The 25170-nt window shown below is 38.7% G+C and overlaps 3 protein-coding genes, 1 long non-coding RNA gene and 1 pseudogene across 8 annotated transcripts in view; 3 read left to right on the forward strand and 2 right to left on the reverse strand.

Annotated features, from left to right (window-relative positions):
* Nucleotides 1-864: 864 nt before the first annotated feature.
* On the forward strand, nt 865-1598 carry LOC148338439 (gastrotropin-like). The gene is made up of 4 exons (XM_088294695.1): nt 865-1037; nt 1102-1262; nt 1330-1419; nt 1494-1598. The coding sequence occupies exons 1-4, from the start codon at nt 971-973 to the stop codon at nt 1551-1553; spliced, it is 378 nt and encodes a 125-aa protein (XP_088150821.1). The 5' UTR covers nt 865-970; the 3' UTR covers nt 1554-1598.
* A 2436-nt stretch (nt 1599-4034) lies between these two features.
* Nucleotides 4035-4627, forward strand: LOC148338440 (gastrotropin-like). Its single transcript, XM_088294696.1, has 4 exons — nt 4035-4112; nt 4177-4337; nt 4404-4493; nt 4568-4627. Exons 1-4 carry the CDS (start codon nt 4046-4048, stop codon nt 4625-4627), a joined length of 378 nt encoding a protein of 125 aa, XP_088150822.1. The 5' UTR covers nt 4035-4045.
* Nucleotides 4628-5041: 414 nt separating this feature from the next.
* Nucleotides 5042-7881, reverse strand: LOC148338441 (gastrotropin-like; annotated as a pseudogene). Its single transcript, XR_015842891.1, has 4 exons — nt 6416-7881; nt 6161-6321; nt 5942-6031; nt 5042-5257 (listed from the first exon to the last, which is right to left on the reverse strand). The product of XR_015842891.1 is annotated as a gastrotropin-like (transcript).
* A 69-nt stretch (nt 7882-7950) lies between these two features.
* On the forward strand, nt 7951-22802 carry LOC148338442 (uncharacterized). 2 transcript variants are annotated; one of them, XM_088294677.1, is made up of 16 exons: nt 7951-8287; nt 9547-9591; nt 9989-10258; nt 11212-11292; nt 12277-12540; nt 13213-13476; nt 13684-13974; nt 15505-15703; nt 17000-17057; nt 17182-17276; nt 18641-18858; nt 18936-19198; nt 19337-19465; nt 19875-20004; nt 20071-20118; nt 21588-22802. In XM_088294677.1, exons 1-16 carry the CDS (start codon nt 8056-8058, stop codon nt 21881-21883), a joined length of 2883 nt encoding a protein of 960 aa, XP_088150803.1. In that variant the 5' UTR covers nt 7951-8055; the 3' UTR covers nt 21884-22802. The 2 variants fall into 2 exon arrangements, with proteins under 2 accessions (XP_088150803.1, XP_088150804.1); XM_088294678.1 differs by having other exon boundaries at nt 8188-8482.
* LOC148338443 (uncharacterized) overlaps nt 7951-25170 on the reverse strand; it is a 43063-nt gene continuing 25843 nt past the window's right edge. For 2 of the 3 annotated variants that reach the window (XR_015842945.1, XR_015842944.1), the window contains 2 exons: nt 21073-21127; nt 18268-19518 (listed from right to left, as the gene is read on the reverse strand). This is a non-coding gene — a long non-coding RNA (uncharacterized LOC148338443). Of the gene's footprint in view, nt 8266-18267; nt 19519-21072; nt 21128-25170 lie in introns of those variants that run through there. The other variant, XR_015842947.1, reaches the window with a different exon arrangement.

The following is a 25170-nucleotide window of genomic DNA, read 5'->3' on the forward strand; positions in this document are numbered from 1 at the left end:
AATCCATTTTTCTGTCTGTGTCTGTATTTTTTATTTTTTTTACTCTGATACAGCGCTTGTTTTGGATCTCTGAACAGGGGTCGCCAACCTTTTTTTGAAAAAGAACTAACATTTCTAGAAATAAAAACTGAAATTACCTTGAACTAGTAATTATGAATCTAGGTGAAGACGCTGTTTCATATTAATTATTTCTCACAATGATTAGTTTAACTCGGAAGGAAGCGGTAAATATCAATATGCAACAATTTATTTCTAGAAATAATTGCAAGTATGTTTCCATTTTCAAATATCCACTTCTACGTGACCATTACTGGTGAGCTATTTTTAGAACATACCCATGGCTACTCTTGGTCCTAAATGTCGGAAACAACCTTGTCCCTGAAGGCACCATATTGGTAATCCCTGCATTAGATTGTGCTGATATGTTTTGTTGTGGCCGATGCAGGTAAATTGAAGCCCACCACTGCGTTATTGTGAACTCATCAGATTATAAACTTTTTCTCACTCCTGCTCTTGTTTGCAAGGGTGGAATATTCCATCCCAAAGCCCTACAGCACTAACGTTTTACAAGAGGGAGAAATATGCCTTCGTCCACAATGTTGTTGCAAACAGAAATGTTAGTACTTGACACAGCAGTCGACTCGTGCTAAGTAGCGCTTTTCTAATCCATGATTTTGTTACTGGGTTTAATGCCTGACTTCAAGTTTGTGGCGTGGAACTTTTTATCATGTAGCATGTGAAGGTGAGAAAACCATCCTGTGATTAATTTGCCTGATGATCGAAGCAGACTGACTGCCTAAACACAAGTGATTACCGTGACTGTACTTGGAAGATTTTCATGTATTTGGGTATAGCAGTTAGGACCAACCCAGTGGTTTGCATGAAGATAATAAACCGCGTGACAGTGGAGTATAAAAACTGGTAGCAGTAAGCTTGTGGACAACAGTCAAGCGGTACGCTAGTCTTCATCATGGCTTTCAACGGCAAATATGTGCTGGAGAGCCGGGAGAAGTACACGGAGTTCCTGCAAGCTATTGGTAGGAAACGCGTGAATGTTGACTTGGAAATCAAAGTGACTGATTCGTGTCATGTTCTGTGCAGGGGTGACACAGGTGGAGTTGGAAAATGCTGACATTGTGACAGACATCTATCAGGGCCCTTACTTCCGGATTACCAAGTATATGGGTGCTGAAACTCTGACCAACACATTCTTGCTTGGCAAGGAGGCAGAACTGGAAGATCTGGATGGCACACAATTCACGGTAAAAAAAAAAATAAAAAAATCATCATCCATAATTGTACACCAAACTTGATGTCTTTCATTGTTAGGGCACTGTCAATTTGGATGGAGGTAAAATCAAGATCCAGTGCCCGAAATATCTTTACACCGCTGAGATATCTGGTGATAAACTCATTGAGGTGAGCATGCACATGGTTTACACTTGAGAACTTTTCTATGAAGATAGAACCTGATTGTCTAATCTTTATTCCAGATGAATTCCATTCCGGGCGGGGTTACCAACAGGATGGTTAGCAAGAGACAAGCAGAGTAATGTGACAAAAGATATTACAAACTGCATTTAATCCTAATAAACAAGCATTCAACATGTTTCTGTGCTTGTGTTATTCTGTATTCTTGTCCATCTGTGTAGCGCATGCATGTTACAATTCTATTTCCTCCAATTCTGGGATGACGCGTTTTGTGTTTTGTGAGAATCTCTTTGTATTGTCTATACTCTATATGAATCGGATTTCGTTGGATTTGTTATTATTATTATTACACAGTTTTATTCATACCGGAGGTCACAGATGTGGCCTTGGAGCCAGATAAATGTCCATATGGTACAAATCAAATCATAGGCATAACAAAACGGTACATAACTAATATTGCGGTTTGCTGTACTCGTAAATCCAGACGCGAAGGTCCCGTTCTGACTCGAGAGCGCCTCTCAGTGGAGATAGCTTGTCAATGCAGCTTTCTTCCAGAATGAGTTGAATTTAAACAAAACATTCAGCCTTTTACAAAGATAATCCTGCTTTGATTGACACTGACATGTCAATGATTAGTATGTTCATTCTTGTTGTAGTGTAGGACTTTTGCAGCGGGCTGGCCAGGGTGACACATTTTACTGAAAGGCAAGTGCGTGTGCATTTGCTCTCACATCACCCCCCTTCATTAACTGAGAAGTCATTGTTTATCATATCGTTTTTTTTTTTTGATGGGATTTTGTCCTTCTTGTGTTATTAACGTATTGAACATGAGTGGTATATGTGTGCATTTTATATAATGATATAATAATAGCAACAATAATAATAATAATAATAATAATAATGAATAATGAAACCATGACTGTGGTTGGTATGATGTCAGCTATGATGTTTCGCTTTCTATGACGTGAACTGAAAGTCATGATTTTGATTGAAAATTATGTTAAGCATCAGATGATCCTGACGAAAGGCAGATTCTTAAAGAGTTTAATGTCAAGTGCGATTTTGTTCTTTAAATATACGGTCAATATAGATGTGTGGTGGCAGAGTTGCAACGGATCTACGAATACTGTATCCATGTGACATGTCAGGAAAGGTTGACATGGCCACCCCTGGCCACCATGTAGCTTCGCTCACTGGTTGTGGGTTTGAATCCAGACGTTTCATATTCATTAAAAGTGTTTAGACTGTTTGACACACACACATTCATTTTAATATTTTTTTTTTAGGTTTTCCATATTCATGAAAAGAATAACCGTAGAGGAACACACTACAAATAGTCAGTCCTTAAGGAGAAGCCAAAGTGAGACTCCAAAACTACTGACCAGACATTATATTTTATTTTTAAATGCCAAAACTTGCTAGTATAGACAGTATGCTTTTTATTTTCAATCAATCAATCAATCAATCAATCAATCAATCAATCAATCAATCAATCAAGCAATCAATCAATCAATTAATCAATCAACCAAATCATCGTGTTTTTTGTGCTGCCAAAAAGTAACAAGTCTATTTTTTTCAGGAAAAGCAGTAGAAAAGTAAAGTAAAAAGTGAAGTACTGATACCTGAAAATTGTTCTTAAGAAGTACAGCGATGAGGTTTTTGCGTTTTGTTGCCTCTCATCACAGATAATGTCTAAGATGTCTGACATGGACAAAAATGAATCTCTCCATGCAGGTAACTTTAGATCCGATTTACGATATTATACCCAAATACATCCACCCATCCATCCCTTCATTTTCTGACCCGCCTATCCAGAATGTCGTATCGTAAAATTACATGAAGTGAATAGCAATTTCCAGGGATTTTTTTCTCCATTTATTTCTAAAATATATGTTTTATTGCTACACAATAAAATAAAATAAAAATGAATATAATTGGAAAAAATGTGGCAGTATAGCCCTTGTTGCAAAAATTAAAATAAAGTACAAGTAAACTCTAACAATAGATGGACTGCAGATGGAAATAATCTTTTTGACAAATCTGGTGAAAGCGATATCATTAACTGCCTGAATACTCAGCTAAAGTACTTCATGAATGCAAGAAAGATCGAGTAGACAGCTGTGGAGCCCTTTCAGACAGATGCGAAAGAAGGTCAACCCCCCCCTTCTTGATTTCTATCTTATACTCACTTGGCCCCCCCCTACACAGAGTGGCCAGTCGATGTGACAATGTGTGACTTCATCACATGGTCTTAACGACATTCAAGTCGCTCACCCTGGACCCTGATGAAAACACGCACAAGAAAATGGATGTGTTTCACTGCCAACTCACGTTTCCTTTCATTTTATAACACTGAGAAACAAGTTGACCCCGTAAAACTCAAGTTTGGAAAGAACCCAATGAGATCCTGTCATCCAGAATGCAAAAGACTGGAAAATACAGAATTTGCTTTGGAAGCGGAACAAATGCCTGCAGACGACTGGATGATTTTCATCAATTTGCGTGAGGCAGTTAGGACCAACCCAATGTTTTGTATGAACACAAGAAAGTGGAGTATAAAAACTGGTAGCAGTAAGCTTGTGGACAACAGTCAAGCGGTACGCTAGTCTTCATCATGGCTTTCAACGGCAAATATGTGCTGGAGAGCCGGGAGAAGTACACGGAGTTCCTGCAAGCTATTGGTAGGAAACGCGTGAATGTTGACTTGGAAATCAAAGTGACTGATTCGTGTCATGTTCTGTGCAGGGGTGACACAGGTGGAGTTGGAAAATGCAGACATTGTGACAGACATCTATCAGGGCCCTTACTTCCGGATTACCAAGTATATGGGTGCTGAAACTCTGACCAACACATTCTTGCTTGGCAAGGAGGCAGAACTGGAAGATTTGGATGGCACACAATTCACGGTAAAAAAAAAAAAAAAAAAAAATCCACCATAATTGTACACCAAACTTGATGTCTTTCATTGTTAGGGCACTGTCAATTTGGATGGAGGTAAAATCAAGATCCATTGCCCAAAATATCTTTACACCGCTGAGATATCTGGTGATAAACTCATTGAGGTGAGCATACACATGGCTTACACTTGAGAACTTTTCTATGAAGATAGAACCTGATTGTCTAATCTTTATTCCAGATGAATTCCATTCCGGGCGGGGTTACCAACAGGATGGTTAGCAAGAGACAAGCAGAGTAATCAAAATATATTTCAAAATCCAATTTGAATAACAATTAAAAGAATGAACCATTTAACAAGCCACGCCTCTGCATCTTTATTGGTGTGTATTGTCGCACCGTGTGGGATGTGCCTGCAGAATTTCCCCATGCTTAATGTTAATACAGTCGATTATTAGCAAAGGAGAATCAGAATGAGCAAAATTGTGATGTGGATAGACTCTGACACAAAACGAAGACACAACAACAAAACTCACACACACAACGTTATTCAATTGATCATGCATTACTGTTGTCAAACGGTATGTTGGGTATGCTCATTTTATACCTATGAGGGGACATCCAAATAACATTTTTCTTACGCCCTTGACGAAAAAAAAAAAAATCTAATTTTTACCAATACCTTCATGGAAAAAAAAAAATCACAGAGTCAAAATGAGTGACGAGATATTTTTATTACACATTAAAATGTCAAAGTACATTTCAAGTCAATAGATGTTTTGTATCGTTACAGTATTGGCAAACAACAACTTCTGGTCTGCTCTCCGGGCACGGCGTCGGTTCTTTTCAAGCGTGTTGGGTCTTGCAGTCAAGACATTCGCTTACTCACTCTTGTAAAAGTCACACCCTTCTCTCCAGGAGTGACGCAAATCTATAACGCGAGCATATTGAATGAGCAACATGAGTTTAAGGTTTGCATATTATTACTTCAAATGAACGGAAATCAGAAGTTTTGGGAGTGTTCTTATGTCGCCTAGCAACTCAAATCTCGTCAAATTCCTTTATATAGCCCTTCATCACAAAATTGTCAATTGACAAAGAATCAGATCTGTGCAGCATTATTTCAGTTCTAAATATCTTTAACATATGAGGAGAAAGCTGACGTGGTTGTGATAATTATGTAAATTTGTTCAAACTGTTTTATGACAGTGTAGAACATTTTGCTCTCTGTCACATGTTCAGAAATAGGCAGATGCTAGTGATGGGTAAATAAAGCTTCAAATCTGCTTCATCAACCAGTTGTAGTATATTTGGACTCCAGCAGATGGCACTCTCTGTTCAAAAGCACACTTTTTAAACCCTTTATTTAAACCAACAGTGCCATCTACAGGACTAAAAAATACAACAACTGGTTCATGAAGCAAATTTGAAGCTTCATTTTGCCATCACTAGCAGATACCGCCAAATTACATTGTGGTTTCATTTCCCGTTTGACAGGATGACAGGCACTACAGACACCAAACGTTTTCTACACAAGACTAAGTTTAAAAAAACATTTTCCATAATATGTCCACTTTATGGCTAATCTAGGATTATGATTATGAATGACACTCACCACAACCAATTTATCATTCAACATCTCAGCTGTGAAGAGGTACTGCGGAAAAAGCACTGAAATCTTCCCACTTTCCATACTGACGCGGGCCTGTAAGAACAATAAATGCCATTTCTACACATGCAACTTTCACGTGATTGTAATCGAAACCCCAAATATCGATATTTTTCAGAACCCCTAAAACCGCACTCCCACCTCCCACAAACAATGTAAACTCACCTTGAATTTCGAGCCTGTCATTGTCAACAGCTCACATTCCTGACCGGTGGTGAACTTATTAGACCAAGTCCAGTTGGGGGTTGTTTGAGTCCACGTGAAGTCATTCCCATCCTGAAGGACTTCTGTCTTGACTTTGCAGTCAGTCTTGGCACTCAGAAGTCCTTTGGCAGAAAATTCCAAATACAGACATTTAACAAAGGTTAGGTGAGCGATATGGCTCATATTGATCGATTGATGGAAAAAGAAATCCAATACCGATTGCTTTGAGGAATTCTTCATAGTTTTCTTGACTCTCCAGCTCATATTTCCCCGTGAAAGACATTATGGTGAATGAAAAGAGAAGGCGTGAGGAAGGAAAACATGAGACAAATCAAAACAGGAGTAGCCGCCCACAACATGCTCGTTTCTCTTTGAAACACTGCCAACCAAGCCATCCTAGCGCATACTTCAGGATGTCACTCACACAGCCAGGAGAAACATAAACACGCCCCAAAGAGATGTTCCTCGAGGAAAACTGCATTCTTTACTAATGTGTACATCACTACTACAGCGCTTCTGTTCGAAAGCATTTTGTTACCACTAATAATGCCTTTATTATTAGTCCCACAATGGGGAAATTCGAGATTCGAACCCAGGCCTCCTGGGGAGACTGGGTCCGGAACGCGGCGCCTTAGACCACTCGGCCATCCAATATAAATGTGACAGAAATTTACCTGAGGTAAACTGAGATATGCGGCCAATAAGTAGAGCAAATGGATGAAATATCAGTCATAGAGTAGAATGTTGTTGAATCAACAACCCTAAAATTGTCATATTATATAGCGGTTGTACTAACCACTCGCACATCGAGCCTCCGTCAATCAAACAGTACGATCCTGATGTGAAAATTTCTGCTTTATTTTGAGAGATTTATTTAGAAGATAAAACATTAACTGGCTTTATTCATTTTTTTTTTTTTCAAATTCGGCGGGTCGGGTTAAAACGTTTAATTGGCCGCATGTGGGCCCGGGCCATCGTTTTCTCACTGCTGGTCGATCAGTATGTTGTTTTGCAAAATGGACACTGGGTGGCAGCACTGAGCTGTCGCGTCACAGGTCATTATCCAAACTACAATACACGCCACTAAATTAGATTTCAGTGCGCTCGTTTATTGTTTCCATATCTTTGTTATTTCACCTCGAACATATGTCTCTATGTAATTACAACTGATTCAGGTCAGTTTTGACCAATACATAATCAATACATACAGTATTTTTATTACACATTCCCTGTTTTGTTAGGATGATCAATTATACGTCATCCATCACATTTTTGGAGTGTAAATTAATTTGAGTATGTCGATAATTTCACGTATGGTTTAAAGTCTGTGAAAATATAGGTTAAAATAGTTATATTAAAAGAAAAGTATTACTGATACAAATGTTGATCAAGAGGAAACATTTAATATTATAACCCACACAATACAGTTAAATGTCCTCATTTCTAGTTAAATTTAACAGCTACGCTATGGTAAAAAATATTAGCATTTTCCTTTCAAAGAGTCAAAGTCTTTATTAAACAAATGAATCCCCGATTTAAAAAAAATATTTAAAAGCATCTTAAACTTCAGTAACTAACTACTCTCTAAAGACAGTAATATTGTAAAGGGACTTATTACTTTCACATGTAATATGTAATGTATTACATTTTGGAATTAATTGTACATGACACATGTTATTGAATTGTAAAGTCTGCTCCCCCCCCACCCAAAAAAACCCCAAAGTTGGGCCACCCCACCGCCACCTCCACCGCCATCACTGAACAAACTTCCGCGATGTCTCAGATTTGAGGCATTCTTTTCCCCTCCTCGAGATTTCCTGAATTTCACGGCGACCTGCCGAGGTTTGTGAGCAACGATGGCTTCAAGCGCAACGAATGTCACGCAGACGCTGTCAGAATTGACACTTGCTGACTTCCAGAGGTTGTGTCAGCAACTGGTGAGCCGAGGGTCGTTGCAGGAGGGGACGTACAGCACGACAGACGAACTGCTGAGCGTTTTGACTTCCTCGCTGGGCAACGATGAAGCTTACAACGTTGTAAACGCTTCGCTCGAGGAGATTGGGTATCTGGCGGGGAAACAAAGTTCCGGTAACTAGTATTTTTGATGTTTTTGTTTTCTCTAGAATAGCTCTTAAGTAACGGTAGACTGTAAAAAGTTCGACCGGAAATGGGCGGGTTAATAATGTTTGCTTTCACTTTCGACCGCGCGACAACGAGCAGGGACGACGCTACACCGGAGCCGCGTCAGAAATCTGTGTGTTTGGTGGAATCAATTTCATGAATGCAAGTATCGATACCTTTTTGTGCATGACCAGGGACTTTATTGTAGCCCTGAACAAGGCTCGATTGCATAATAAAGCCATCAGCAAAAGATGGTTATTAGTGCCTTTTTTTCAGAAGTGTTAGATGTGCACAAAGGTATGGAGGAGTGCTCAAATGAAATAAATAAATAAATGAATAAATAAATAAAGCATGAAATGTTTAACTAAAATTAATTGTTTCATTCATTCATTAAATGTGGAATTATTTCAAATGACACGCACCAGGGGATAGGCCAAATAAAAAGAGTTTTGGTTCTAGCTCTGATCTATAGGAAAGAATCTCTGGAACCTTAAATCCAATCTCTTCTCAGAATCTCCCCCACACTTGGAGATTGCCACAGACAGTGAAAATTGGTTCCCTTATGTACACCGGACCTATTGCAAGTTTTCAATTTTTCTGTAATCATATCGTCATACGTCTATCAGCTAATTGCATTGGAGGAGTCATAAGCGCATCTTGCCTGTACCGGTCTTGGCTGTCCTGCAACTGTTGCAAAGTTACATTTTCCCGCAGATCCGAGTTTCATGCCTTGAGCTTATCAGAAGACTCAATCGAGGAGTGCCCTTCCTAAAAGGATTCTTTGTCATTATTTCCGCAAACATGGTAGGGGGCAGTCACAAATCGAAAATGCCTTTTATTTGTGTTGCCCATTTTATCATTTAGATCGTACATCTGTTTTTCCTGCGCTAAACAAGCAATCCCACTTAAATTATAGGCTGAAACAGGAAAAGGAAGACGTCTCATGAAAGTATTTGCTGACTTCTGGCCAGACACCAATCAGGGCCTGTACAATAGAATTGGTGGAAGACCTTTTCAGCTTTTTAGGCTCCTCTGTTTATAAATGAGCGGCAAGTTGGAGCTTGAAGTGGAACGAGTCGACATCCCGCCATGGCACGGTCAAATAAAACACGAGCGTCCCCATCTGAATCTGTAGTACCATCACTTTAGTTTTTCAAGTTCTTTCTCAAGCTCCAGGATGTCCATTTAAGAGAACATCTGTAAATTTGTGATTGCATGTTTTTTAGAAGCCGGCACCAGTGGCACCAGCAGCACCAGTCAGACCAGCACCTGTAAGTCTTTTCCTGTTTAGAGCTTAGCTGCCATTTAAATGAGCTTGTGTTCGATATGGTTGTGGCGAAAGGAGTCGATCTCTTACGACTCCACATTTTGAGTCCTCAAGCAATTTGAAAGTCAAGTCTCACAAAACAAGCATAAAGTTCATTTTTGAGGTCTGTTTTTTTTTTGGGGGGGATCGAGAGCACGTTCCTTAAAAGTGCGATAATCATGACAACACAGCGTGGCTGTTCTCAATCGGAGGGAGGTTTATAACAGGTGTATCACATCGGCAACGTTTTCAAAATGAAACTGTCTCGTAAAAAAATGGAGAGAGTGATATTTACTTGAAAAAGTTTTTTCACTCCGACATTCCAAGTAAATAAAACCTTGTCCGTTTGCGATCTTTTTCAGCTGACTCTGGACAAAGCGACCTTCAGCAGCTGAAGCTGGTGTTTATATCGAGGGTGTCTTTATCACATTTACAACAGCTGATTAATGATCTGGAAGAGGATCATATCTTGAGTTTCCACGAAATATATGAGATCGTGAAAGACAATCCTGACGTGGGCCGACAAGCAGAGTCTCTGACTGATCATGTCCTTCGCAAAGGTCCACAAGCGAGCAAGAAGATGCTGTCTTTAATAAAGCATAAACATCCTACTCTTTTCAAAGAACTTTTCGGTGAGTCGAAACTGTCCTTTACTAACCACTTTTAGCCAATACGGTATAGAAAAAAAAAAAAGACAATTATTCGCAGTGTATCCTATTTGTGTGTGACACGTGATATTTCATTTTAGATTTCCTATATAAAGTGGAGGAAATAATTATTCAATTCCCTGCAGAATCTTTAAATTTGCTGACCTATTTAAAAAAAAATAGCTCCAGTTTCAAATGGATTTGTATAGTTATCCGGAATAGGATGAATATGAGTCAAAAGTGCACAATCTAAAAATTTACAAGGTGTTGTGCATCCACCCGCCATTCGTCCCGAAGGATGAAATATTGATCATCCGCATCTCAGACTGAATTCTGGCTCCCTACAGATTGACAGCTGCTCATGTGGCAGTGTGCCACACAGCTGTGCACATTCAACCAATTACCAGTCATCCTCAGTACGGATCTCAACTTGTGTTTAAAACACACCGGTTCGACGAATCAATTTCTTTACATTCCAAGCTCTATACTAGTGATGGCAAAATGAAGCTTCAAATTTGCTTCATGAACCAGTTGTTGTATTTTGGAGTCCTGTAGATGGCACTGTTGGTTTAAATAAAGGGTTTAAAAAGTGCCAAGTCAGTGTGCTTTTGAACAGAGAGTGCCATCTGCTGGAGTCCAAAAATACTACAAGTGGTTCATGAAACAGATTTGAAGCTTCATTTAACCACCACTACTCTATACCTCAATGTGCAAAACTTAAGGGCTGTCAAAAGAAAGCGGCACGATTGTAGACCTGCACAAGGCTGGATTGAGTTTGAAAGTGAGCAGCAAAATAATTGATAAGATGGTGAAAATTATTAGCGCCATTATTTAGAATAATGGGGCATATTATATTATTTATACTGAAACTGCTTGAAAGAGATCAAGGTCCGTGAACGTAATTTTAAAACAACATCTGTAAATTTGCATGTTTCTAGAAGCTGACGCCAGTAGCAGCAAGGATACTAGTGGCACCAGCGACACTAGTGGCACCAGCGGCACTAGTAGCGCCAGTTGCTGTAAGTCTTGTCCTCTTTTCTCAAATACTTTAGCTGAGCTACCATTTCAATGATGATGGCGAAAGGAGTTGAGCTCCTCCTACACATTTTGAGTCAACAAAAATGCTGAAACTTTTTTCTCACCATGACAAGCATCAAGTTCAATACTGAAGTCTGTTTTTTTGAGGGATAAGTAGTACTTTGCTGAAAAGAAATGATTATGACACACTGTAGCTTGTTCTTAGTCTGGGGAACAGTTATAACAAGTGTATAATAACATTTTCAACATTCATCTGTGTAGTGAAGTACATTTGTTATTTACAGATCAAGTGTACTTTTTTTTTAGTTTTATGCACAATATATTTGTATTCGATTGTTTTAAGTGCTTATTTTTAAATCTGAGAACACAAGTTAGTAAGGAAAAATGTGGAACCTGAATTAAAAAAAAAAATGGAATCATGATTTAGCCACAATTTTTGTTACCCTTAAGCCAGTGCTTCTCAAATAGTGTGTGTGTGTGGGGGGGGGGGGGGTGCTTTTTTCCGCCGTACTACAAAAAGTGTAAATGCACATCCACTCCAGTAGTTGGCAGTGGCGCTCTCTAGTGATGACAAAATGAAGCTTCAAATTTGCTTCATGAAGCAGTTGTTGTATTTTTTTGAGTCCTGTAGATGGCACTGTTGGTTTAAATAAAGGGTTTAAAAAGTGCCAAGTCAGCGTGCTTTTGAACAGAGAGTGCCATCTGCTGGAGTCCAAAAATACTACAACTGGCTCATGAAGAAGATTTGAAGCTTAATTTAGCCATCACAACTACTTAATTACTGTATTTAACTGCTCGTGTTTTGAGAGTATTTTTGGTTTTTGGGAACTGTTACTTTTATTTAAGCGGTTTTTCAAACAATAATGTAAATTGTTTATTTTCAATGAAGTCTATTAAGGAGCACTTGTATATTTGACCGGTCTGAGCGATCTGGCCTGACCTTTTCTGTTTGCGTTGTTTTTCAGATGACTCTGCACAAATGGAGCTTCAACAGTTGTGGCCCGAGTTTATATCACGGGTGTCATTTTCACTTTTATGTGAGGTGTTGGATGATCTTGAAGAGAATCATGTCTTGAGTGGCAGGGAATCCCAAGGGATAATGTCTGAGATGTCGCACACGAGAGAACGAGCAAACTCACTGCTTGATCTGGTCCTCAACAAAGGTCCAGAAGCACATGGGAAGATGTTGTTTTTCCTAATGCAAAGAGATCCTGTTCTTTTTGAAGTCTGTGAGTATTATTTTTTTGTAAATGAGGAATTATTGCAATTGCTTACACCACTGTACATGCGGTATAACTTACTGACTGCACTATAACCACTGATGGGTAAATGAAGCTTCGAATCTGCTTCATGAACCAGTTGTAGTATTTTTGGACTCCAGCAGATGGCACTCTCTGTTCATAAGCACACTTTTTAAACCCTTTATTTAAACCAACAGTGCCATCTACAGGACTCCAAAAAATACAACAACTGGTTCATGAAGCAAATTTGAAGCTTCATTTTGCCATCACTAACTATAACTCCTCAAATGCTAAAGATCACTATTAGTGTAACTGCTTGAATTATATCATAAAGGTACACGAAACCAGCAATAAAACAACATCCGTAAATTTGTAAAGGCATGTTATTTAGAAGCTGGCGCTAGCGGCACCAGTCCCTGTACGTTTTGTTCAGTTTTCCCAATGAATTTAGTTGAGCTAACATTGAAATGAGCTCGTATTGAACATCATTATGGCGAAAAGAGTTCAAGCTCCTCCTACTACACGTTTTGAGTCACCAAGCACTTTGAAAAAAAAAAAAGAGACCTTTTTCAAAATTAATCTGTTTACTATTGTACATTTGTTCATCCACTTCAGATGTGCTTTACTGTCCTGACTTTTTCTGTTAACGTTGTTTTTCAGATGGCCCAGGACCAATAAAGCTTCGAAAGTTGTGGCTTGGGTTTATACTACGGGTGTCATTTTCACTTTTATATGAACTTTTGTTCGAGCTTCATAAGGCTAATGTCTTGAGAGACAGCGAAAGTCGAGATATTCTGTTTGAGATAGCTCAAAGGAGAGTAAAAGCGGAGTCTCTGATTGAGCTGCTGCTCGACAAAAGTCCAGAAGCAAGCAAGCAGATGTTGTTTTTCATGAAGCAAAGAGATGCTACTTTTTTTCATGTCTGTAAGTCTTCTATTACTACTACTTTTATTACATCTACCACTCAGACTATAAGAATAACTCTTCCTGTAACGACTTGTGTATTGTAGACCTAAATTTTCTGTCCAGGATCATCAATAAATTACAGAGGACCTTGAATGAGCACTTGGGAAAGAGTGCACGTTATCCTCGTCTGATAGAACTGACGTCTTCTATTTGCATTGTTTTCAGCTGACCATCACCGAGGACAATTGCTGCCTCATGAGCTACGAAAGCTTCAAGAACTTGAAGAGCTTCCGGAATTGAGCTCAGAGTTTATGTTAGAGAGAGCTTTAATTAGACTGATGGATGACCTTGAAACGGATCAGGTTTTGATTTCCAAGGAAAAAAGTTTGGTGATCTCTTTGAAACCTGATATTCAAAGTATGTTGTTACAACTGAATCATTTAGTCTGGCTGAAAGGTCCCGAAGTAAGGGCGAAGATGTTGCATTGCTTGAATCGTATAATGCCTCGACTGTACGGTGAGTTGTTTAACCTTGTTTAATAATAATAATAATAATAATAATAATAATAATATTCCCTTTATTAGTCCCACAATGGGGAAATTCGAGATTCGAACCCAGGCCTCCTGGGGAGACTGGGTCCTGAACGCGGCGCCTTAGACCACTCGGCCATCCTGGCAGCCATCATATGTCGATATTTTACCAACCAGACACACCTATATTTTAACGATTGCAACATCAAAATATAACTTCATTGTTATTCAACACCATTTACGTTATTATTATTAAGGCCCGAGCAGCGACCGCTGTGATGGCCCTACTGTTTTGGAGAAATTAGTATTATTTATTTATTTTTTCCAATTCTGTCATCACATTTTTGACACGCTAAACATGCAGAAAAACTCACCAAATTTTGCGCTCTCATCAGGCTTGGTGAAAAATTGTGGCGACACACAGTTCGACAATAAAACAATGCTGATTTTCAGGGTCTAAATATGAACGAAAAATCATGACATTTTGCACACACATTAGGCCTGGCATAATCATCAATATTTTAATAATTTTTTTGTTCAATTTCTAGCTAGCGCCCCCTAGAAAAAAAAAGCGGCCCCTGATGTTTCACCTAGATCTGTGAAAATTTTGGTGGAATATGTTACATGTCCAGTCTCTTGGAGCCATATGCTAAACCAAACAGGAAGTCGGCCATTTTTTATTGACTTTAAAGTTTGATGTCGCTTTGACAACAAAATCAATCACATAATTTCTTAGAAAGATTTCTCACATTTGATAATAGTACAGGTCTGAAGACTTGTTTTTCATCGTAGTGGTAGGGCACACATATTAGGCCTGGCAAAATCATCAATGTTTTATTTGTTTACTGAGTTTAAAAAGATGTCCCACTATAGCACCCCCTAGATTTTTTTTTTTTTAGAACGCAGCACCAGTTGTGTGTTTATAGACTAAACACAATCGCACCTCACATACCACAATAAGCAAGTACTGGTCCTGGATAATCAAGCCAATACTAACTACTACTGCAACTTTGAACATCAAATATTCAAGCCTACGGAGCCCCTTAGGGGACACGGAAGAGAAAAAAAAAAAACTTTGCGTTCCCTTGCAAAGATTGCATTCCCTCGCAAACTTTGCGAGGGAATGCAAAGTTGCTGTTTTTTTTTCGAGTGAATGTTTATTTTTTTTAATGCGCGTTTATGTACTTCCGGGTCATCTTCCGTGTAAACAAACGCAGCAAAGATGGAGTGTGTTCACCCGTGGGCGAGTTTAATTGAATTTTACTTTGAAATTGTCTTGAAATACAAAGAAATAATAAAAAAAAAAAACATTCACTCGAAGAAAAAACTAAACAACTGTGCATTCCCTCGCAAAGTTTGCGAAGGAACGCAAACTTTGCGAGGGAATGCAATCCTTGCAAGGGAACGCAAAGATTTTGCGAGGCAACGCAAAGTTTTTTTTTCTCTTCCGTGTCCCCTAAGGGGCTCCGTACACTCCAAACTGGGATTTGTAAATCTTTTCTCTTCCTTTCCACAGGGCAATGCCTTGTTGATCAATATAAAGACATTCTGTTGATGAAGGCTGGAGATGCTGACGTTCAAATAAATGAACTCAAAGTCAGAGAAGTAGCCATCCAAAGTCTTGAAGAGAAGGTGTCGAAAAGCTTTGATAATCTGAAACAAAAACTGATCCTCGGCTGCATCTTTCAGCCTGAGCCACAAACACTCAACACAGCGTAAGTTTTTTTGCCCCTCAAGGGCGAGAATTTTGGATGTGACTGTATGTGGATGATTTATTTTTTTAGTTTGCTTATAGGCTCCAGCACATGCGTAACTCTCGTAAGGAGAAGCGGTTCAGATAATGGATGGATAAATTTTTTTATGTTCTACAAATAGATGTACTTCTTCTGTATAGCTGGATGATTTTTTCCACTTCTTATTAATTTTTTTCATATATTAATTTTTAAACGGGTCCGGTTTGGTCATGTGAGGATCGCATGGTGAGCACTTAGGCACTGTGATGTCATTTTCAGCTGAAAGCATGTGGCAAAATGGCCGCCCCCTGAGATGTATAAAAACAGGTGGATTTTTCTGCTTAATTTTTATTCAACAAAGGCAATATTAATAGGAATGCCGAGTTTAGATTTAGAAGCATATAGAATAGTCGTGGGCAAACTACAGCCCGGGGGGCCACATCCGGCCCGCTGAACTTGAAAAAAATTAAATGAATAAAACTTGTTAATTTTTTTTCTAAATAATCTGGTGTGTCAAACACAAATATTTTGTTGTAGTGCTTTCGTTCATTTTCATTTAAAATTAAATGTTTGTTTTTTTCTCCGATGAGGTGATCTTACCAAAACACTCCATCCATCTGCTCCTAGTCGCGCCCCGTTGTCAAATTTTAGAACCCATTATGGTCCACCAATCAAAAAGTTTAGCCACTCCTGATATAGAACATAATATTGCCAAGAAAACTTTGGACTTGACTTCCACTAAAGAAACAGAGCGCTGTTTACAAAGAATGAATGTCCCAATCTACAAATTGCAGAAGAAGGCTCGGCCGGTGGTCAGGTGACACGCTCAGCTGCGTTGTCACCTCCTCGCTTTAAATAAAGGCAAGCTTTTGCGTAAATTGTGGCATCCAGGGAAGACTCCTTTTCTATGTGTGGGCATAGCTGGTTAGCTAACCGCACCCGTTAGCGGCAGAAATGCGCCTAGTAATAATAACTACCGCTAGCTATCAAAGCGCCCCACTTGGGAGTTTGTTCGCCTCTGATAGTTATTTATGTGAAAAAGCTGATTGTGCTCTGGTTGTTTTAACAATCTACTTTTGCGGGATATCACGATGAAGATCAGAAACTTGTGTTGCTTGATTTTGTCGACTGTTTAGCAGGGTGCCTGCGCAGAGGTGCTCCAAAGCTTTTTGGGGGGAACATGCCGTGTAGATTGAGAGCAATTTACATTGGCACACACCAAACACAAATGTCTAAACTTTTTTTTTTTTTTTTTTTTAATTCTTAAACTTCTTTCAGGCAAAGTGAGCCATCAAGACTGGAGTGTAACCAAAGTAAACACTTTGAAATGGTCACAGTAAGTACATCTTGTAACCGAATATCGATTGTCTTCCTTTATTTGGAATCTTGACCCGATCCCTGCAGATGAAAATTGACGTCCGATCTACATTGTAATTTCATGTTTCATTCTTTCATTCCAGGCAAAGTGGTTCACTGAAATTCCAAAAGTTGCCGATGATGAATGGACTAAACTTGAGCCATTGGTGAACCAGGATGGTGGCTGTACCTGGTACAGGTGAAACACATTTTCACTACTCTGACTACGCTCAGAAGGAATCCAATCCAGTATAATATCTGGTGTTGCGGCCATCATTTTAAAAGAATTAATTACTGATGAATGTAAGACAACATGATCAACTGGTACCAGAATCATTGTAAGGGAAATGGACAGAGAAGGAATGGAACAGCTCATGATCCCCAAAAATACCACATCACAGGATACGGTATAGAGGACCATTTTTAAAACAATACTCCTGGAACGAACAGTAGCTGTGTGAACAGAAAATTTGGTGAGGAGGGGCAGTGCTACGCTTTTTTTTTTATTTTTTATTTTTTTATTCTAACAGTGGCAACAGTCAGCATCTCTATGTACTATTTTTATTTTTAGTTTTTCTCCTGTCCCACAAGGATTAGAACAGTTGCTGTGTTTTTATTATAGTTAATTTTTCTTGACTTTTGTTCTTCAAATTCAGTTACTTTTAGATTTCATAGTGGGTTTGTTCTTTATTATTTATTCTTTTAGTTTAGTTTTTGATACCATTTTTTTTGTGTACATTTTAGTTTGGGTATTTTCCCAATACATGGTATTGTGTACAAGATTAAAAAAATGTGTCAACTTTTGGCGAGAGAGGGGCAGTTGCGCAATGACATTGCGTCAAGGTGACACTTATGTGAGTGAACTATCAGAGGTGGGCATTCCGTCAGATTGACGGACCGGTCCGAAGTGGGTTTGCATCCATGAGTGTAATCGTCACTAACCGAGTTAGAGAGGACTTCTTTATGCGTGTGAGAGTGCATGCATTCATAAACAGCAATTGGAGTGCATTACTTGTATTGGATTTTATTTACCCGTGACCAGAATGCGTAGTTGGATTCTGTTCAAGGGAAACCATTTTAAAGTTGAAATTAAAACCTTTTGGTGTTTTAGGAGTAGAACAGCTGCAGGCAGCCACGGACTGACGGAATTCAAAGAACTGACTGACAAACTACCCGATGGACTGAATGACGGACTGGCCGCTGATGGATGACGAATGATGGACCAGCAAAATTCTGTAAAAAAAAAAGCCCAGCTCTGAAATGTGCAATTCCCAAACGATCGTTTTACCGCACAGTAATACAGAATAAATGCTTACATTTTTTTTTTAATAAACCCTGATAACGTGTATGAAATTTCAGATGATGGCAAAATATTTTTAATAATAATAATAATAATACATCACATTCATGTAGTGCTTTTCTGGACACTCTAAGTTCTGTAAATTTCAAATGCAGTTGGTCATGTTTCAAACACTGGTTCTTATTTTATTTCATTTGTGTTTTTTCAATTTGAGTATGATTATGTTTATTTTCATCTACCATAACAACCTTGTGTCCCACCAGCTTCCTCTCTCCACCGGGTAAATTTGAGTGCAATGTCTCAGGCCTGCGCTGGATTTGTAAGCGTTCGCCTTTGAGCTTTAAGTACCGTTTTGGAAAATGGTGGGAGCACGATCACACGATTAAGGCTCTGCAGTACAAGCCTGCAGGCCCCTTGCTGGACATCACAGTTACTGATGGGCACTTTGACGACGTCTATCTGCCACACTGGATCTGCACAAGTAAGTGAGGAGGACTGTCATTAGAAGACATTGTCTCATATTGTGGAAATGATAATGGTGCTTTTTCTCTCATGCAGCTGCCGATCCTACAATTCTGGAGAAGTTTGCAGTTCTGCATTCACATAGTGATGGAATTTCTGTGGAAAAAGTGTCCGAGGTGACGCCATCCCATGTCAAGCTACCTCATCCAGCTTTCTCTGCAAGAGGAGTACTTCTCCGCTTCTGCCACTGGGTTGGCTTGCCAGTGTTCCTGAAGTGCAAAGTGTTCATATACCAGACCAGGAAAGCATTCCTGACGCTGCATGTTTATCTGATCCCGAGCGACCCTGCTCTTGAAGTGGTAATTATTCAGAATTGGCAATCATCCTCACTTGCAGAAATAATAATTATTAGTCATTTGATGGCACAATTGCTGCAGTCACCCTTTTTTTTTTTTTCATTTAACTTCTGCTGACTGTAGTGTGTTTCTCCACCACAGGAACTAAAAAAGACAGCAGAAAAGACAGGTTATGAAAGGATTGTGAAGTCTTACCCCCAAGGGATCTTGGAAATGGATGACCACTTCAATCTCAGAACTGAGGTTGACGGTGCAACAATAAACCCAAAGGTATGGATGAACAACAATCTTTGTTGAGCTAAATCCTGATCAGAGAGCGCCATCTAGAGGAGTAGAAAAATAAATAAGTACAAAAACTGGTTCATGAAGCACCTTGAAGCTTCATTTTCCCATGATTTTCGATTTTCTGCCCCAAACGACTGGAACACTAAATAATGAAACCCACCTCATTCGTTTAAAAAGTTAATGAAAGCTACTGTACATGATCGCTGCACCTGTTTAAAACTTTCTCTGCACTAAATTGTAATGCCTCAATGTCACTGCCGGGTTTTATTGGTTCTCCCTGGATGAATAAACAAATTATGTAGGGACCTGAAATTGTCATCAATGCTGACATTTTCACTTGATTTCAGCGTTTTTTTTTTTTTTTATTTGAAATTCCTTTCGATTGCTTTCACAGGATTTTAAGCTCACATATGAAGATTGGGACCCAAATTTTATTGAGGTGTTCATCAAACAACCAGGGCATAAATTCACTCTAACACTTGAAAATGCAGTTGGGCCAGTGTGGAGATGTGAGATTCGACAAGGTGCGTGCTAATCATTTCAGAAATGCCATCACCAACATATTATCAAGATGGGTTCTTTTTTTTCAGGTGACTACTCAAGTGCTGGACCCTTTCTGCCTGAAGTGAAGACATATGGTGACAGCCTATTTGTTATTTTTGCATTGATTTTACTGAAAACACTCATTAATTTAAAAAAAACTAATTCTTTTTTTATGAGCTAATTATATGTATCTATTGCAAGTGATAAGAATCACACAGAAGAGGGAAAATGCATAATAAGAAGAAAGTTCTACAAAAAAAAAATATAAATCAAGTATAAATATGGAATATGAATATATGTATTTCCCACACCTTGTTAATACTTAGGCGGGCCGCTCAAGTAAACAGACAGCCGCCAAGAAGTTTTCAAGAGAATTTAATTAAAAAAAAACCAAAGGAGATGCCGCATGTTAGTTCACCGTCACTCAAGCCTGGTCGCTCTCGCGGAGTGCTCCACACCTCCACGCTTTGCCGCACACCTCTCCAAAATGAAAAGCTGCCGCGTATGGAGAGGCTGTGATTGGTTGGCACACACGGCACTGCAAAGTCCGTCTCAGTTTTGAGTCCGTAGGATATTCACAATGGAGTAAGTGTAACGTTAACAAACTGCTTATCTTCTAGTGTCTTTACTGTGAACCTTGATATGCACAAACTCCGACGATTTTGCTGTCGTTCATTATCAGCATCAGGTAGGAGAAAGCGATTGATCGTTTAGGGATCGAAATCGCAATCTCAGACAATGCGATTTCAAGATCGTCAAAGCTGCTGTTCGGCAAAGTGATTCGTACTATATCTAAGTTCGTGCGCAGCAGCAGCAACGGGCTGCGTAATGACAAATAAACGACCCCACAAAGAAATAGCATTTTTAAACGAGGAGGCAAACGAGGTGTTGCTAAAATGCTTGCTAATCGCTAAAGTGAAATACAGCGTTGGGAAAGACAAATTAAGTGCATAGGTGTACTGGCAACTTTTAACAGATGTTTGGCTAGACCTGCGTTAGGGCGGAGAGACAGCAGATATGAACAGAAATGTTTTTCAATCAATACGTACCTCGATATGAAATAAGATGACGGCTACATTAGCCATTTAGCAGACGCTCTCAGACCTGAACACAGAAACGACTGATGTCATCATGACGAAGAAGTTTGATGTCAAACGTAGATTAAATATTTATTTATCTCCTCAATAATATTTGCACCATTTTGCACCTCAGAGTCGTGAGTTTTGAGTTCTATGCAATAAGAAGTCTCAAAAATATATATTTGAATCAATTTAGCTTTGCTAATGGATTGATTTTATTGACATAATTATACACACAATTGCTCATGAATCCAAAATTATACTTGACAGAAAGTAGTTTTTAGTAGTTTCGTAGTTTTCTGTCATGTTTGCAAATACATTTTAAAGAAAATTGCAAATGAAATCAAAATCGCAATATGTGTGTCAGAAAAATCGCAATACAATTTGTTCCTTGTTGGAAGTTAAGTCCCTTAATTTAAACACTATTAATCCAAAGCATAATTTAGGTAACAATTTTAAGATTTTTTCTTTTTTTTTTATTCTAGATGATGAGCTTCTGAGAGTGAGAGCTGACTTTGCGGAACGGGTCAATGCAGAGATTGTAAATCAATTGTTGGATAACCTTTTGGGAGCAGTCCTGAATGATGGTGAGAAAAATACAATAATCGAGGGGAAAATGACAACCAGCGACAGAGCACGCGCACTGATCGATATGGTAAGGGGGAAAGGACCCGAACCTTCCAGAACGATGATCTTTCACCTTGAGCGCCGAGACCGTACACTTCACGACCTGCTGAGGCTGCCCTCCATTGCAGATCTCGAAGCAACTAAGATGCCTTGATCTTCTCGAGATGAAAGTGCTGAGGGAGTTTCCTGAAAAGACTTAAGTTGTTGTGTTGGGCTCTTTCATGGATACTTTTTTGACGTATATGTCTTGACTTATAATTTTCTATCTGCGCTCTAATTCAAACCAAAACCACCCCCAAATTTGCCCTGATTATATTCCAAAGAAGTATCTTTTTCACCTGCAAAGACCTTCGTCTCTGTAGCGTTTCATTTGGATTTCCACGATGAGCAGCCTCCTTAATGGCTAAGAAGTTTTTTTTTGTGTGTCACCCATCACAGTCATGGTTTCATAAAATAAAATGCAAAACATGCTCAAAATACAAGCAGGAATAAACGAAAAAGCAGGGAATAAATTGCGACGGAATAAGTCATTTTGCTTTTTAGATCTGATTTGAGAGAATTTGTACCATCAATTGCAGTATGTAAAATAGTGCTCATTCTGATTGGCGGTTTTCCATCAAAATGCGAATCGTCTGCCACGGAGCTGCTATTTTTTTTTTTTTTTTTTTGATGATAAAGAAAAAAAAAATCGTTCAGTTTTGAATATGTACAGTATTTTTTATGTTGATAATACCATTTATGGTTCGTAGTCTGGGATTATTTATTTACTGGACAAAATATCAGTTCCAATAATTATATTTTAAAAAATAAATATTATTGATAACTCCCACAAACATTTCATATTATAGCACACACTATAACGTTTTTATTCTGATTTAAAGTACAGCCAGCAGGCAAAAAAAGGGATTATTCAAAGAAGGTAATTATTGTTTGATTATTGTAATTACTATTATTATTGTAAAAATATCAACCAACTGTTCACCTTGATATTATCAGATTTCAATGACTTGGCATTCTTTTTATATATGCAGTATATATCGCAAATATTTCATAATAAAGTCTCCTGGTTCATTGCTTGTGTGTCGCTTTATCATACAAATGTTTCCAAAAACTAAACTCTTTTTTCAGAACTGATGAAGCTGCCTCCCAATTGTACTGCTTTGAATACACAATCGTGTCCTAATGCGACCTACGGCTACAGTAGACGTCTCAAGGAACCCCTAAATTTCTTGGGAGACCTCTTTCAAATGAATGTAGCTCATGGATGTACAAATTTTCATGCTCAGGAGTCACATTTGATTTTTCAAAAGGACCAATGGGCCACGTTATTTATATTTGAGGTCAAAACAAAACAGGGGGCATTGTACTTTCTTAGGGCGGGAAATGAAGAGACCTGTGTGAAATGATTGTTTGTCATGTCATATTTTTGACACGTACACATGTACATGAAATTTGACTTCTACATTTGACCATATGCCAAGATCACTCAATACAGGATTTTTACTTTCTAAGTATGTTGCAACAGCACTGGTCCTTCCTACTCACTTTTTTTTCTCTAAAATGTCCCCTGCCATGTTCAGACACAAGAGGGTGCTGTTGCCTTGTTTTTTAATTGCCGCAACGGCTGCAGAATGACGACACTAAAAGCACTCTCAACTCACATTTCTGGTTGGGCCTCAACTGAGCATTTCTTCCTTTCTACCATGTTCATTCCTAATCAACATTCTTAGTTCGAGGGTTCGTTCCAAGCCAGGTGAAACTTGATGAACATAAATGGGAAGAATCATTTGAGTTGAACTTCGTAAAAGGCTCCATCTTGCATCTAGCAGTACAAGAAAAATTTGTTTTCATCACACAAAAAAAAATTACATCTCTTATTTACAACATCTTTGCAACTCTTTCCTGATTCTTCTCTGCATCAGTTTGAAACCCTAATAATGCTGACAAGCTAACCGTTGCTAAAGTTAGCCAACTCTAAAGAGGCTCGCTTTACTGTTTATAGTTAAAACATACAATGTCAAAATCAAATAAATAAATATATTATACGGTATATATTGCTCAGTGATTCTCAACTGGTGGGTTGCCGAGCTTTTTTGGGTGGGTCTCGGACAGATGATAAAAAATTGCAGGAGTTTGTCACGTTGCAACGATACAGACATGACATTTCATTGTTACAGACATTTTGTCTTTTCAGTTGGCATGTTGGTCTTCAGTTTGCAGTCTTCTCAAAGGCACTTTGAACGTGTAGCCATAGTGTGCATTACTTCAGTATGTTTTTTTTTTTTTTTAATTGTTCTTCACACCTATCAAAAGTGGGTCATGACGTCACTAGCGGTATCCCCATGTGACTACAGCTTAGAACCAATGGCCTTGCATAATTCAAAAGTTATTCAAATCCATTCATAAGTAATCAGAACCTGTTGTCAGCTTTTCCATGGACCAATTTTGTAATAATTATAAGGACGGTAAAAACGTTGACTTAACCTGATAACCTTTTCCACCATACAATGAATGGGAAATTTTAATCGGCAGAAATGTGTCCTTTGCTCATGTCCAAAGGTTGTTTTTATTAAAAGGCAGATTAGTTTCTATTAGCTTTTGTTCATAAAACTTCCATAATGGAGGGATGAAGGGTAACATGATAATTTTAGGAAAATGCTAATTGTCAAAACTCATTTTCTCTCACAGTGAGAGACCTTGCAGGCCCTGAAGGTAAATACAAGGTGCAGGGCATTTCTCGTTGCTTTTCACAGCACCTTGTACATCAGAATTATTGGACTAAGTTACAAAGTCATAAAAAAGAGAGTGGAACAAACATTTGGTCGACATGGCCACAACATAAATGTTTGAAGCAAAAGTTGTCCAAAACTTTACTTCACTGCCAGCCGAGGTAAAATGAATGTAATTTTTGGCTTCTATAACCGTCAATGGCAGTGTTAATTTCCAAGATTTGAAAAACGTACACAGTTCGGCGCGACCACACAAAAAAACTATTGCGGTACATTTTTGGGATGGAGTGGCGAGAGGTTTTAGAAAAAGGATAGACCAAGCAAGAGCCAAAGTGGATTTTCATCCGCCCCTATATTCGTCCCTGATGCGTGTGCGTGACATACTACATGCGTTTTCGATGCCGACACGATGCGGCCTAAAGTTCACTTCAACCTACTCCGCAAAATGGGACAAAAATTGCCTTAGAACTTTTCAATTGCAACAACTGCGTGTACTGCATTGAAAACGCGCAAGTGGGAACGTTTGGTCTGCATGACGTGGAGAAGAAAAAGATGAAGAAGAACAAAGATTCGAGGAAGAAGAAGAAGGAAGGAAAAGAAGAGGGATGCATTGGCAAAGAGAGACATGCACAGTCTTTTTTTTGTTGTTGGGACGAGAGGACGCTTTAAAGGGACGAAGACGGACGAGGGTGGAGGACGATTACTTTCATGA

The sequence above is a fragment of the Idiotropiscis lumnitzeri genome, chromosome 4 (assembly GCF_059441095.1).
Source record: "Idiotropiscis lumnitzeri isolate Australia: NSW breed Sydney's pygmy pipehorse chromosome 4, RoL_Ilum_1.0, whole genome shotgun sequence".
Classification (NCBI taxonomy): domain Eukaryota; kingdom Metazoa; phylum Chordata; class Actinopteri; order Syngnathiformes; family Syngnathidae; genus Idiotropiscis; species Idiotropiscis lumnitzeri.

Coding starts and splice junctions, on each gene's coding strand:
- LOC148338439 (XM_088294695.1), top strand. CDS start 971: ATGGCTTTCAACGGCAAATATGTGCTGGAGAGCCGGGAGAAGTACACG. Junction 1,038..1,101: donor GGAGTTCCTGCAAGCTATTG/GTAGGAAACGCG, acceptor TGTTCTGTGCAG/GGGTGACACAGGTGGAGTTG. Junction 1,263..1,329: donor TGGATGGCACACAATTCACG/GTAAAAAAAAAA, acceptor TTTCATTGTTAG/GGCACTGTCAATTTGGATGG.
- LOC148338440 (XM_088294696.1), top strand. CDS start 4,046: ATGGCTTTCAACGGCAAATATGTGCTGGAGAGCCGGGAGAAGTACACG. Junction 4,113..4,176: donor GGAGTTCCTGCAAGCTATTG/GTAGGAAACGCG, acceptor TGTTCTGTGCAG/GGGTGACACAGGTGGAGTTG. Junction 4,494..4,567: donor CTGGTGATAAACTCATTGAG/GTGAGCATACAC, acceptor TCTTTATTCCAG/ATGAATTCCATTCCGGGCGG.
- LOC148338442 (XM_088294677.1), top strand. CDS start 8,056: ATGGCTTCAAGCGCAACGAATGTCACGCAGACGCTGTCAGAATTGACA. Junction 8,288..9,546: donor GGCGGGGAAACAAAGTTCCG/GTAACTAGTATT, acceptor CATGTTTTTTAG/AAGCCGGCACCAGTGGCACC. Junction 10,259..11,211: donor TCTTTTCAAAGAACTTTTCG/GTGAGTCGAAAC, acceptor GCATGTTTCTAG/AAGCTGACGCCAGTAGCAGC.